Genomic DNA, 14,448 nt, shown 5'->3' with positions numbered 1-14,448 from the left:
CAACAATGACACAATATTATACCGCACCTTCGATTAAACATTCATCTTTTGGATTCAGTTCTCAAGATTTAGAGAATTTCTGTGGTGCAGTGATAGTTGTCTGAGACGGGAAACCCGGGTTCAGAGCTGTGCAATAATGTTCATTCAAAGTTGATTCAAACATTTTAACATCTCAGCGCTTTAGCACGTAAACCGAATATTTACACTCAAACTGGGAAAAGGGACAGATTTGAAAATGTGTGAACGACTGGATGGAACTGAAATTAGCAACTTGAATGTGAAACATTAAAGAACAGTCACAAACAATAATTATTATCAATTTATGCTCAGTTCAATGTGAAAGGGCAGGACCTATTGGAAAGCGGACCACGCCTTCTCGGCTCATTGGCTGTTTCTGTCAATTGGTCCGCCTTAGTTTACAGAAGCAATTCATTGAGTGGGCGACCCCCTGTCAATAAAATCTCTCAGCGACACAGCAAATGTTTGCTTTGGATTTCCACTGGTTTCTGAAGCTGTCAATCAATGAGCTGCCCACCCCCCTCTCTCTCTGGACCCGACACTGGTTGCAGTTCGCTGTTGATATTGGAGCAGATGCTGGAATATAATAAAAGATAAGAACAAGGTAGGGTGGCGGTGAGGGAAGCAGAGCCCAGCTTGAGCTAACACAGGAAATACAACATGACAGTACGAATGCAACAGTGAGAGTTGGAGAGAACCTGGTGCAGGAGGAGAGGTGCCGGGACAGGAATTTGAAAATGACTTTAGCTCGCCTGCGCTTCTGCCGCCTCGTCCTCCTGAACTTTCTCCTGCATAGTCACCGGAGCGCTGCTAACGAAGGTGAGCAACCGCTTGGAGCCCTGTCCCGGGGCGGGCGGGGAAAGGGAAGGGGCTGCAGAGGAAGTGGGGCGGGGGCGCAGTTCATGGGGAGGTGAGGGAAGAGCGCTTGGGTCCAGGGCTGAGTGGTTGAATGATCCGCCCGCAGTGTCCTGGCAGTGGAGTCTGATTGGGACTTTAGGGGTGAAGGTTTGACCTCTCCCACCTTCCCTCTCGCTCCTATTCCCCCAGCTCTGTTATGTTTTGCTGAACAGGTCAGGTTGGTTTAGAGGGGCTTGCACTCTGTTGTCAACAATAAAACTGTTTTGACCTGGTTTCAGTCCCTGTGTGTGTGTCCCAGCGAGCATGCACTCCGAAGGTCCCCCCCCCCCCCCCAGCATTTGAGCAGATGGCGAGCTTGTCCTGCTTTAACGAACACTCATTTCCTCTATTCTACACCATCTCCCCACTCCTGAATACTGTCATCGCTGGTTCCTCGGTCACAGACAGCTCGGGCACACCGTCTCACAACCTTTTTGGGGAGATTTGCATCGCCAGTTTGTAGCCTCGCGCTGTACACTGGAGCGATACTTAACATAGAGAGAGAGGAAAAGGTAATGTGCAGAGATGTTGATGGGCAATTGTTTTCCCAGTGTCATCTGATGCAAAAACGAGCCAGGGACAAGGTTCTCTAATGTGTGCCGGTTGCTAGAAAGGGTTAAATCTGAAACTTCCCTGCTCTTTCTTTCCGACCAGAGGTGGCTTGTGAGAATGCACATCATGTAAATAATTTCTTTGTTTCCGAGTGGCCATTAGATTTGAGAATTGGTTTATGAATGGATGAGGAACGAGATAGTAATCCACCCCGCTTCATCTTATACCAGGAGAGAAACATACATTGCTTGGCAAAATTCCTTCACAGGCACTGCCTTCCCCTGAAGACTGACAGATTGAACCATTGAGCCATAATTTCCTGGACCCGAGTGTTCATGATTTGACCCAGCGTACTTAGGTGGTGTTGGGGAAATGCATTTCATTCCATGTCGAGTTGGGAAGCGGAGTGTTATGGAGAATAAGCTGTGATCCATCAGTCTGGGCAAACAACCCGGGGAAAAAAAAAAGAGGAGACAGGTGCTGATAGCCACCAGCGATAAAGAGATCCTAGAAGCGAGCAAAGCTGAGATGTTAGTGTTCCAATTACACTTTGTGTCATTTTCAAACGCAGCGAGCATCCATTACAACTAAGGGGGTGAGGGAACTTTGCCGAGGAAATCTTTCGAACTAGCACAGGGAGTCAAGTTTTCTGTCTCCGGACATTTAACGAACGAACAACCAACTTCCGTGCTCCCCCCCCCCCCCCCCCAAAAAAATGTCCATTCCCACATCCTTTTACCAGACTGCCTCAGAATAGAGAATATTCTAGTCAGACACCCATATCAAATGCTTCGTGTTTGATGTATCTCAGGGTGTTTTTATTATTAAGAACTGGAGGCGGCTAGAATAAAACTTTAATAAATAAAAACAGAAATTGCTGTTAAAAAACTCAGCTGGCCTGGCTACATCAGTGGAGAGTAAACAGTGAAAACAGTACTGTAAACAGTCACTGGTCCCGAAGCGTTAACTCCGATTTCCCTCCACGGATGCTGCCAGACCAGCTGAGCTTTTCCAGCAATTTCCAGCAACTGCAGTTCTTTAGTTTTTTTGTTGAGGATATGAGTTACTTTGTTTACCGACCATCATCAACTAATTATCTTCTGTTGCTTTAAGCTGGTGCCCGCAGTGTTATTTCGGATTTGTTAATCAAAATACTGTGGAAGTACTTAGAGAAGTCTCACCAGGGCTCCAATGATCAGCACTTGAGGTGAAAATGTTTCAACTACCACCAGATACACACTAACGTACAGTGAACAGCCCCTGCTTTATCTCTGCTGTTGGTTGGAGGATGGCGATGGGGAGGATTTTCCAGGAAGGGTAAACAAATAGGACATACCGGACCTGGCTCGGATTCTGTGTGCTAAACTGCAAGTTCACAACCCTGTGCCAGTGAGCTGAGCGGTGTGCCCACTGGCCCGCGTTGGCTGTGCTGAGCGGTGTGCCCACTGGCCCGCGTTGGCCGTGCTGAGTGGTGTGCCCACCGGCCCACGTTTGGCAAGCTGAAACACAAGCTGAGATCTCTGCTGGCAGCTAAGTGCACCTGCAGAACTCTGCCTGCTGCGATATTTATTGTTTGACTTTGGAAAGACTTCATTGTCCCTGTAGCTCTTCACTAGCTTAAATGAATGCAGCAAAATAGCTTTTGGTGAAAGGCTGTTCATATTAAGCTTTCCAAATTCAGCTTCATGCTGGTTGCAGCATCATCTCCTAATAGTCTCTCACTGCTGGAAAAGAGTTGTACCAATATAATATAGGTACATGTAAGTTGTCCACTTTGTGTGCAGATTGCACAAAAGCTGTTCCTCATCAGCATGCTCTGAATGATCCTATTGCTACGCTAACATGAATGAAAACAGATTTGCACACATTCGGCCCAGCAGTGTGTACATAGTCCTCACTCCTTCCTCTTCTCTCGCCATATCACCCTACACAATCTGGCTACCGCAGTTAGTGTTGCGCTTTTCCAGCAACACATTTTCACCTCTGATCTCCAGCATCTGCAGTCCTCACTTTCTCCTACCGCAGTTAGTACGTAGATAATGGGAATCTTAGAGTTATGATTTCAAGCCCCATTTTGGCATTTGATTGACTCAGCTCAAGGCTTTTGACCAGCGCTGGGCACTGCTTTACAGGAAGGATGCAAATCCATCAAAGAAAGGTTCATGAGCTTGGATGCAGCAATGTCAAACTTCAGATCCATGCATAGATTTGGAGAAAATATGACTTTTTTATTTGGAGAGAAAGGTGAGAAGTAATTTGATTGAGATATTCAAAATCATGAGGACAGGATAAATGGCAAGAATCAAGTTCCTGTTTGATGGAAGGATTGAAGGGCAGAGGGAATACAATTAAACAAATTGACAGGAGAAGCAATGTCAACACAATTTCTTTAAATGATGTGAGTGGTTAAGAGTCTGGCCTGCACAGTCTGAGACTGTGATGGAGGCAGAGTCAATTAAGGCTTTCAAAGGGGAATTGGATCATTATCTGCAAAGGAAATTTGTGCAGAGCCATGGGAAGAAGTTGGGGAACAGCACAAGATGAATTGTTGTGTGCAGAGGGCTAGCACGGACACAATGGGCAGTGTGGCCTTTTTTAAACAGTAACCATTTTATGATTTCTAATGGCCTTTCTTTTTTGTTCCTTTCTCCCAATGTAATTATCAAACTTCCCCTTAAAAGCATTCATGCTTTCTGCATTGACCACTTTTTGTGGGGACAAGAGCCATATTTTCACTAATGTCTTGGCAAAGAGATTTCTGTTTCTTTGTTGGGTTTATTATTGATTCTCCAATGTTGAGTCCCCTACTTTGGGATTCTCTGACAAGTGGGAAATTATTCCACCAAACGCTTCAAGACCAGCAGTAAAGAAAATAGCCCGAGCCCCATTTCGTCTTTCCCTATGGTTAGAACTGATCGGACTTGATGTGATTGAAGAACCGATACATTGGTCACACTGCTACTGGTTTGTGGACAGTGCTATATTAGCATCTTTGCATTTGACCAGATGGTCCTAATGGATTTCCAACATGAACTAAATGATGTGGATTAGATGCTGAAGATCCTTCCTGCCCAGTGGCTGCCCTGTGTTTCCCATAGCTTCCTTCTGAATATATGCAGCATTTGCCCTGCGTCATAGTTCTCAGCTTTGCATGTTTCAGACTGTTTTGCATCTGTGCTATTGACTTGTTCCAGTAATGCATTCCTTTTTCCCCAAGAGGCAGTGGTTACACAAATTGTCAGTTTCACTTGCTCAGTTTATTCTCACTTGCATATTTTTTCAGTCCACATATTTTCAGCTGTTCGTTCTTTCTATGTCATTGGAAAATAATAAATCAAAGACATTTCATCAGAGGTACCTGTGCCACTGTTAGCTCCAACTCTGACCTAGGCATTAAAATTCATTCCCCCCCCCCCCCCATGTTTTCCATTTGCCTAAATAATTTTCTTTTTTCCCCAAGTGTTCGTCTAAATGCCCTCTTAACATGTCAACCTTGTTTCTAAGGAAAGTGATCTTGCTTCTCAGTCAGGAGGTCATAGCTTCAAGTCCCACTCCAAAAACGTGATGTGATCCTGGCTAACACTTGGCAGTGAAGTAGTGAGAGAACTCTGCAGTGCCAGGGTAAAGATTAAGCTCTCCCGGCTAGATGGAAATGATCTTGTGGTGCTGTTCAAAGAAGACCAGACCCCCCACCCCCCACCAATATCCTAGCCAACGTACATTTTCCATTTAATGCCAAAAAACATATGATCCTATTTATTATGTTGTTTGTTGCTGCTTACAGCCTGGAAATGGATTGCTGAATTTCATACACGGTGACTACATTTCGTATGTATTTCATTAGCTGGAAAGTGTTTTGTAAAGTCTTGAGGTTATGAAATGTGCGATGTCTTTGCCTTATTAATTTTGTTTTGATGGCTACTTTTATTAATAATTTGTACACAGTATTGATGTAATTAATGTTAGATATCCAGTCAATTATAATTAAATGAGACAGAAATGGACTAAACATTCTGTGATCATCTGTTCTGGCCCGAAGGCTAGATTTCAGTTGAGAGAGGACAGTGTTTCTCGTACTATCTGTCCTTGCATCTGGATTTTGCAGTACTGGAGATTAAATAAATGTGGCTAGAAGACAAATATATCAGAAGGTTGTTGTTCAGTTTGGAAATTGTATTGTGGACTGCAGACCCAATCTCTGTCGATCAGGACAATGTAATATCTGATCCTTGCTAGCTGTTAGAGAGCTAATCTCAGTCCCACTACCATTAAGGGCGCTGAATGTCCCTTGGCCCAGGAGGTATAGAGAACACTCTCACAAGTCCTGTCTTTCATCATTATCAAACCACCTTTGGTTGGAAGTTTTGAGAGTGAATATTGGATTAGACATTCCTGGGAATGGATTGACCTCTATCTCTTCCTGTTTGCTAATACTGACATTTACCATGAGGCAATTACAGAAAAAATGTTAATGAGGTGTGGGCATTATTGGCTGGACCATTGTTTAATGCCCATCTCTCAGTGCCCTACAGAAGTCAGTAAGCTGCCTTTTGAACCTTTGCAGTTTTTGGGCTGGTGGGACAGCTACAGTGCTGATTATGGAGGGATTTCTAGACTTTTAATCCAGTGACAATGAAGGAATGACAACTTATTTCCAACTCCGGATGGTGAGTAGTTTGGCAGTGAATAAAAACAGAAAGTGCTGGAGAAACTCAGCAAGTCTGGCAGCATCTGTGGAGATAGAAACAGAGTTGATGCTTTGAGTCCTGTTCTGAAGGTATGTATTTGTGGTGATAACTTTGTTTCTCTCACCACAGATGCTGCCAGACTTGCTGAGTTTCTCCAGCACTTTGCTTTAATTTCAGGTTTCCAGCATCCGTGGTATTTTTATTTATGCTGTCAAAGGAATATTGTTGGTGAGTTAATGCAATGCACTTTGTAAATGGTACATGCTGTTGCCACTGTGCACTGACAGCAAAGGGAGTAAATGTTGAAGATGTGGACTGGTTGCCAATCATGAAGGCTGCTTATCCTTCATGGTGTGAAACTTGTAGAACAATGCAGAAAGTGAGGTGAGAGTGACATCAAGGTTACATTTGAATGATTGTGGCTTCAAGGAGCTCTGGCAAAACTGGAACCAAGGGGAGAACTCTCTGTAAGTTGAAGTCATACCTGGCACCAAGGAAAATTGTGTTTATTGATGATCAGTCATCTCAGCTCCAGGACATCTCTGGGTGGTGTCCTGGGTCCAATCATCTTTAGCAGCTTAATTGATGACCTTCCCTCCACCACAAGGACAGAAGTGGAGATGTTTGCACAATGTTCAGCACCATTCACAACTCCTCAGATACTAACGCAGTCCATGTTCAAATGTGACAAGACCTGGACAATATCCAGTGTTGGGCTGAAATATGACAAGTGAAATTTATACCACACAAGTGCCAAGGTATGACCATCTCCAATCAGAGACAATCTAGCCACCACACCTTGAGAGTCAATGTCATTAGCAGCTCTGAATCCTCCACTTTCAACATACTTGGGTCTACGATTGACCAGAAACTCAACTGGACTCACTACATAAACACAGTGGCTAGAGGAACAGGTAAGAGGCTAGGAATACTGCAGTGAGTAACTCATCACCTGACTCGCCCCCTCCACCCCCCCCAGCCTCCCAAAGTTTGTCCACTATCTACAAGGCACAAGTCAGGAGTGTGGTAGAATGCTCCCCATGTGCCTGGAGGAGTGCAGCTTCAACAACACTCAAAAAGCTTGACACCATCCGGGACAAAGCTGCCCACTTGATCAGCACCACATCTACAAGCATTGACTGACTCCCTCCACCAAAAGTGCTCTGTAGCAGAGGAATGTGCCACATGCAAGATGCACTGCAGAATTTCACCAAAGATCCTTACACAGCACCTTCCAAATCCATGATCACTTCCATCTAGAAGGACAAGGGCAGTGGATACATGGGAACACCACCACCTGAGCATTCCCCTCCAAGCCAGTCACTATCCAGACTTGGAAATATACCAGTGCTCCTTCACTATCACTGGGTCAAAATCCTGGAATTCCATCTCTAAGGGCGTTGTGGGTCTACTGACAGTACATGGACTGCAACGGTTCAAAAAGGCAGCTTACCACCACCTTTGAAAGGGTAACTAGGGACAGACAATAAATTCTCACCCAGCCACTGATACCCATATCATACACGTGTATTACAAGGGAAGTTTTATCTCTGTGGTGCATGCCTTCGGTTGCAGGAGAAAAAAGGACAGGATGAAGATTGCTTGGAGTGTTAAAACTGGTGCTTCTTTAAAATAGTGACCTGCAAAGTGTGGATTTGTTTCTTGAATATGTGCACTCTGAATTGCAAAATCGTAGGAAGAGCAATACACAACAGATGCTGGAAATAAGAAATAAAAGCAGAGAAAGCTGAGCAACACTCCGTGTCGTCAAGCAGCATCTGTGCAAAAACAAACTGAGTTAACAGCTCACATTTTGCAGTCAGCAGTGAACTAACAATGCTTGCTGTTTTCATTTGTATTTAGACTTCCTGTGGGCTTTTATACTGCACTTTGCAGTTATTAAAGAGTGCAAACAGTGTAGGTTCTGGAATAACTCCACGAAGGCCTTTATCCCGTTACCATGTCACCCTTTATTTACATGCAGACAGTGCATGTCACTGACCCAACTAGCTCAGAACAGGCTCCTGGAGTGAACAGAACCCCTGATGTCCCTGTTTCATGTCTGTTGGCCAGGATTCCCTGATTGATTGATTGGGCTGTTAACTTGGTCCATGCAGGGAGCTCTTATTCCATGAGGTCCACTGGCTGACCAAATTTCAATCGCTACACGTTCCTCAACAGGTGAGCTTTTTAAAAATGTATTCATTTTGTGGGATGTGGGCATCGCTGGCTGAACAGGGTTTATGACCCGCCCCTAGTTGCGCTTGAGAAGGTGGTGGTGAGTTGCAGTCCCCCTGCTGTGGTTAGACCCACAATGCCATTAGGGAGGGAATTCCAGGATTTGGCTTGGAATTTTGTGAACAGCACTAACAGCAGCGTGTTCCTGTGAGCACTAGGCTGTCCGGGGATACTTGGCTTAAACCAGGAAGTCAAATTCAAAATAATCTATTTAATGTGAAGGTATGTGCAGAAAATCAAATAGTGAAGGAAAGTAAAAGAGAGATAAGAGACAGTATTTTAATTAAAAGACTGTATTTTAATTGTTTTAAATCTGTAGAGGAAATCAAAATCTGAAGGAATGCGACTCCATGATTGTTAATTTTCAGCATCAGGCATATTTGACAGGAATTCCAACTTTTGCCTGTGGAACAAAATTCTCTTGAATGGACCAGCTCTAATATTTTATGGGAACAATAGCCTAGCCATGTGTCTTTTATCTATTTGAACGACTCTCCCCGAAAGCTACGAGTGTAGCCCAGCGTGTGGAACAGCAGGGAAAATTGTGCAGCACCATCCTAATTTCAGCATTTTCAGCACATGCTTGGATGCTGTCTGTTGGATTTAATTTTTAATAATGATAAGCACTTAGAGTTGATCGACTTGAAGTTTTCATTATAACCCTCAAGCAGGTGGAGTATTGACTTTGTTTCTCTCTTCATTGATGCTGCCTGACCTATCTGTATCCCAGTCCTACAGAATGCATCTACTCCTGCCCTCTGCCAGTGCTACTGTGCTGTTGACCCATCCATGGCCTGGGAATGTGAATTGCCAACTGGTTTTGTTTCAACCTCCCTGGCTACTACTGAACAGAATGAAAGAGCCAGTCAAGACAGTTCTGCTGCTGGTGTCACAGCCCAGCATCCCACTGCCCTCAGGAATTGGGCATTGAAATCTCAAGTTGAAACAGTTAATTTTGCAAAGTGTTGCAGAGAGTATCCCTGACTTTAATTTGATGATTGATTGGACGCTGTAAGTTTAATTTTCAGTTCAAAGATTAGGATCAATAAAGATGCTTATTTTAATAACTTTGATTTGTTAATTTAACGATCATTGCACTTGAAGAATTAAAAGTCAAAGCTCCTTGGAACTACTCTGAAAGTATGCAGCCCACAATTTTCTTATTATATTTCCACAGTGTGGAAGCGGGCAGTTCGGCCCGTCAAATCTACACTGACTCCTTCGAAGAGCAATCCCACCCAGAACCACCCCTTTCCCTATCCCTTTAACCCTGCATTTCCCATGGTTAACCCACCCAGCCTGCACATTCCTGGACACATTATGTAATTTTGCATGGCCCATCCAACTAACCTGCACATCTCTGGACTGTGGGAGGAAACCAGAGCACCCAGAGGAAACCCATAGAGTCACAGGGGGATTGTCCCCACAGACACTCAAGGGTCGAATTGAACCTGGATCCCTAGTTCTGTGAGGCAGCAGTGCCAACCACTGAACCACCGACTGAAATTTGGAAATTGAAACTTTAATTAAAGGTTATAAATTAATAAAATAACTAAAGTCTTTGCTTTTATGGGGCTGAAATGATTTTACACAAGACTCCATCTCTCAAAACTGCACATCTATTTATTAACACACTGTCAGGTTATGTTATTTGGTTGTCAGATGTCACTCAACTCCCACAGAAGCTAGCATTCCATTTAAAACTTTTGGTTAAAAAGAAATATATTCATTTGGACAAAATGAGTTATGAAATGAAATTGCTGGCATGTTTCAGCATCATTACACTGCATTAATGGTGAGCCCTTATATCTTGTTACAGCTCATGATTTGTCTGGAAATTGCTTTTGCCAGCCTTACATTGTAGAATACTTTCAAGGAATTGACTTATAACAGGAGTCTAAAGTTACTGTAGGATGTGCTGTTTTTGTGTTGGGGTAGAGAGAACTCCTCCACATTCAGGATACAACAATAATTATCCCTGAGTTACTTGCATGACTGTTCTAGTATTAACCCTGCTGCAAAGTAAAGTTCCATTATCAAAGACTTTAGAGCATCTTGTTAAATAGACCAAAATAAGCCCTGCAAATATGGCATCCTTCACAACCTCAGGATTTCACAAAGTGTCTTGTAGCCAATGAAGTGTATTCAAATAGCAATCACTGTTCTAATGTGGGTGGCATGGTGGCTCTGGTTAGCACTGCTGCCTCACAACACCCGGGTCCCAGGTTCGATTCCAGCCCTAGGCGACTGTCTGTGTGGAGTTTGCACATTCTCCCAGCATCTGCGTGGGTTTGCTCCGGTTTCCTCCCACAGTCCAAAGATGTGCAAGTCAGGTGAATTGGCCATGCTAAATTGCCATAGTGTTAGGTGCATTAGTCAGAGGGAAAATTGGTCTGGGTGGGTTACTCTTTGGAGGGTTGGTGTGGACTGGTTGGGCTGAAGGGCCTGTTTCCACACTGTAGGGAATCTAATGTCAGAAATGCAGCAGGCAATCTAGGCCTGAAAGGTTAGCTTCCTTTCTCTCCACGGATGCTGCCTGACCTACTGTGATCTTCAGCCCTTCTTGTTTTCAGTACAGATTCCAGCATCCGCAGTAATTTTCTCCCTCATTTATTTCTGCCTATTTCTCATAAAATTTAACATTGTCCAAGTGTTGGTCAAAATTATTTGAAGCAAATCTATTGAGCAGATAGTGCAAGAGGTATAGAGAAATATTTGGATATTATAGATGGTTCTTCCTGGGTCATTTGGGAATTTGCACATACAAAGGCTGGACTGTGGAATTCGGCTCACAGATTGAGTGGGCAAAACTATGGCAGAAGAAATTCAGTTGAGGTACTGGTGAGATCTTCCACATAATATCAGGAAGCACGTTTTGCATGCACTCAGTGTAGTAAAACACTGCTTTTGACGCTGGGGTCCAATTGACATTTTCAGAAGTGAATGTGAAAGAGTTTTATTGAGTGAAAGTATCAAGGCGTATGGAGCGTTTAAAATATAGTTAAAACGAGCCATAGGTTGACCATGAACAAATTAATTTGGCAAATTATAATCTGAATAGCTTCATGTCGTTCCTCTGCCGAACCACAAACCTAGGCAAGTCCAGTGCAAATAAACCAATATGAAATTTTCAATGGAAGTTATTGTTATATAAAATATTATAATGAATATCCAATTGACTGTAAAAGTTAAGCACAGCATTGCAAAATTCAAAATGGTTTTAAAAATATTTCCATTTTTATTATGCCTCTTTGAAATTTTAATCATTTGAGGAAAATGATAGTGGATTAAAACATTTTCAGACAGCATTTCTAACAGTGATCTGATTATACAAACTCAGAATGACCCATACAATTGCTTCTGCTGTGTCATTAGATTATCCCACACAAGAGACATCACACTAAGATGAAACTATCTATTGCAGCACCATCTAATGGACTAATAGGCATTGCAGATACTGAGTGACGTTTCATGAATGTGTCCCATCTACTTATTTAGTATGTAAAAATTGAGAATCTGAGAAATCAATGAATGCTCTGTTTAGATGCACAACATATTCAAAGCTTGCTTTAGTGGCTGGAGTATGTTAATATGAGTGTATTTTCTTAGTTTGTTCACAGAATGTGGACATCACTGGCAACATTTATTACTGTCACTAATTGTTCCTGACAAGTGGTGGTATGCTGTCTTCTTGAATTGGTGCAGTCAGTGTGGTGTAGGGATATCCACAGTGCTGTCAGATGGGATAGTCCAGGAATTTCACCCAGCAACAGTGATATGAATTCAAGTCAGGATTCAGTGCAGCTAGCAGGGGAACTTGTAGGTGGTGGTGGTGGCATCTCATATTTGCTTCCCCTTCCTTACACTCTTGATGCTGGAGATCACAGTTAGCAAGGCTGCTTCAAGAGTACTTTGCAGAGTTGCTGTAGTACGTCTTGTAGATGGTGGACACTGTGTGTTGGTGCTGGAGGGGGTAAATGTTGGAAGTGGTCCATGGGGTGGAGATTAAGTGGTTGTTTTATTTTGGATGATGATGGTCTTCTCGAGTGTGGCTGGAGCTGCTCTCCTTCAGGCAAGTGGGGTATTATCCGTCACACTCCTGACCTGTGCGTTTACCATAATCAGAAGGCTTCAGGAGTAGAGTTGAGTTACTCACTGCACGATTCCCAATTGCTAACCAACTACTGTAGCTACGATGTTCATCTACCTCATCCAATCAGTTTCAATTCTATGAAATAGGATGCTGGTGGGAGAAGTCAGTAATGGTAATGTTAGACAGTAATGGTCAATGGATATTTACCAATGGAGGAAGGTTCGCAATGGAGGATGCCATCTGTAGATATTGGAACACTTGTTTCTCAGGATACATATTCATAATCTAGATCTTAGCATGCAGGGAAAGTTTTAGATAGAAAATGTGGAAGAATTATAAACTGTGAGAACTGTATAGAACGTTGAAAAGACAAGTTGTTGGATTGTGCAGACAGGTAGCAAATGTGCTTCAATGCAAAGAGGTGGAGAGGTGATGCATTTTGGTAGGAAGAGCAGGTGCAGACATAGTTAAACATGCAAGGTCTTCTCTAAAAGAGGTAAGGGTGTTCATACGTGTACAGATCACTGAAAGTGGCTGGACATGTGTAGTTAATAAAGCATTCAGCATCATGGGCGATGTTAAATTTGTATAGGCCATTTGTTAGACTTTAGCTGGAATATTGGAATAAGAGGGGATCCGATAGAGATTTTCAAAATCACCAATGAGCTACATAGAGTAGATACGGAGAAATTGTCCTTGCTCATAAACGATCAACAACAGGGCATAGATTTAATTTGATCTGCATAAGAAGCAAATGGGAGATGAGAAAAACATGTTCACAAAATGAAAATTTAAGTTTGGAATACACTGCCTGGATTAATGGTGGAGGCTAATTCAACTGAGGTACTCAAGAGGACGTTGGATGGTTATTTGTATAAAAAAAAACAAGGATTTGGGGAGCAGGCAGCATATTAGCACTAATTCATGAACCTCATTTGGAGAGATGCTGCAGATACACTGGCCAAAGATTATCTTCTGTACTATAGCATTTATGTGCTTTTGTGAGTGTCAGAGGGAGACAAATAGGTTCTCTGTTGCTGGGGATGGCCATTGTCTGGCACCTGTGTGTTATGAAGGATGGTTGTTAAACCCAAATGTGGTTCAAATCTCACTACATATGAACACAGTCTGCTTCAGTATCTGAGGAGTTGTGAATGGTGCTAGATATTGTGCAATCAATAACAAGCATTCTCATTTCAGATGTTACATTGGAAGTAAGGTCATTGATAAAGTAGTTGAAGATGGTTGAGTCGAGAACACTACCCTCAGGACTTCCTGCAGAGATGTCCTGGAGCTAAACTCATGGCCTCCAACTGCCATAACCATTTTTCTTTGTTAGGCATGACTCCAACCAGTGGACAGTTGACAGATTGACTTAACCAGAGTGAATTAATCTTAATGTTGCAAACAACATTGTAGGGATAACTTGTGTTGATGACAGATTTACGTAGAAACTGGCAGCATTGAAATATTAACAAGCTCCCATTACAAGATTCAAAACATGTAACTCTAAAATAAATTCAGTTGTATAGATCAAGCTGCTATGCAGTGATTTCAGTAAAAGTGTCTAAACTCCACGAGTTTGATATTCAAATGCAATATCTTCTCTCCGTATCATCAGAGAATTTTCCATGTTTCATTATTGGTCTGTACAATGTGGAACCACAGTAAGTGTACATTAACCCTTAGTGGACTGATATCAGTTTAATTTTATTTAAGCTTCATTACATTGCTTATCTTTTAATTTTGTATGTGGATTTAACCTGTAAATTAATCAATTGGAATAGTTTGCACCTACTCGTCAGCATTTCCAAGACTATCTGCCCTTTCACAAAGGGATGAATGTACTGGGAACCCACGCATTAATCACTGAGCAATACACAGTAAGTGGGTATTGATTGTTAACTCTGGGCATGCTAACCTGGACAGGGCACATGTGAAAGTCAGTTTTGCTTCATAGAT

The 14,448-nt window shown here is 42.7% G+C and overlaps 1 protein-coding gene across 6 annotated transcripts in view; it reads left to right on the top strand.

Annotated features, from left to right (window-relative positions):
• The first annotated feature begins 337 nt into the window (after nucleotides 1-337).
• LOC122563736 (ephrin type-A receptor 7-like) overlaps nucleotides 338-14,448 on the top strand; it is a 593,437-nt gene continuing 579,326 nt past the window's right edge. Inside the window, exon 1 of one of the 6 annotated variants that reach the window (XM_043717894.1) lies at nucleotides 338-837. In XM_043717894.1, coding sequence (XP_043573829.1) covers nucleotides 756-837 — 82 coding nt within the window. In that variant the 5' untranslated portion in view covers nucleotides 338-755. The remainder of the gene's footprint in view (nucleotides 838-14,448) is intronic. The other 5 variants (XM_043717892.1, XM_043717890.1, XM_043717893.1 and 2 more) reach the window with 5 other exon arrangements.

The sequence above is a fragment of the Chiloscyllium plagiosum genome, chromosome 27 (genome assembly GCF_004010195.1).
Source record: "Chiloscyllium plagiosum isolate BGI_BamShark_2017 chromosome 27, ASM401019v2, whole genome shotgun sequence".
NCBI classification, from domain to species: domain Eukaryota; kingdom Metazoa; phylum Chordata; class Chondrichthyes; order Orectolobiformes; family Hemiscylliidae; genus Chiloscyllium; species Chiloscyllium plagiosum.
This window is presented reverse-complemented; position numbering and strand designations above follow the sequence as displayed.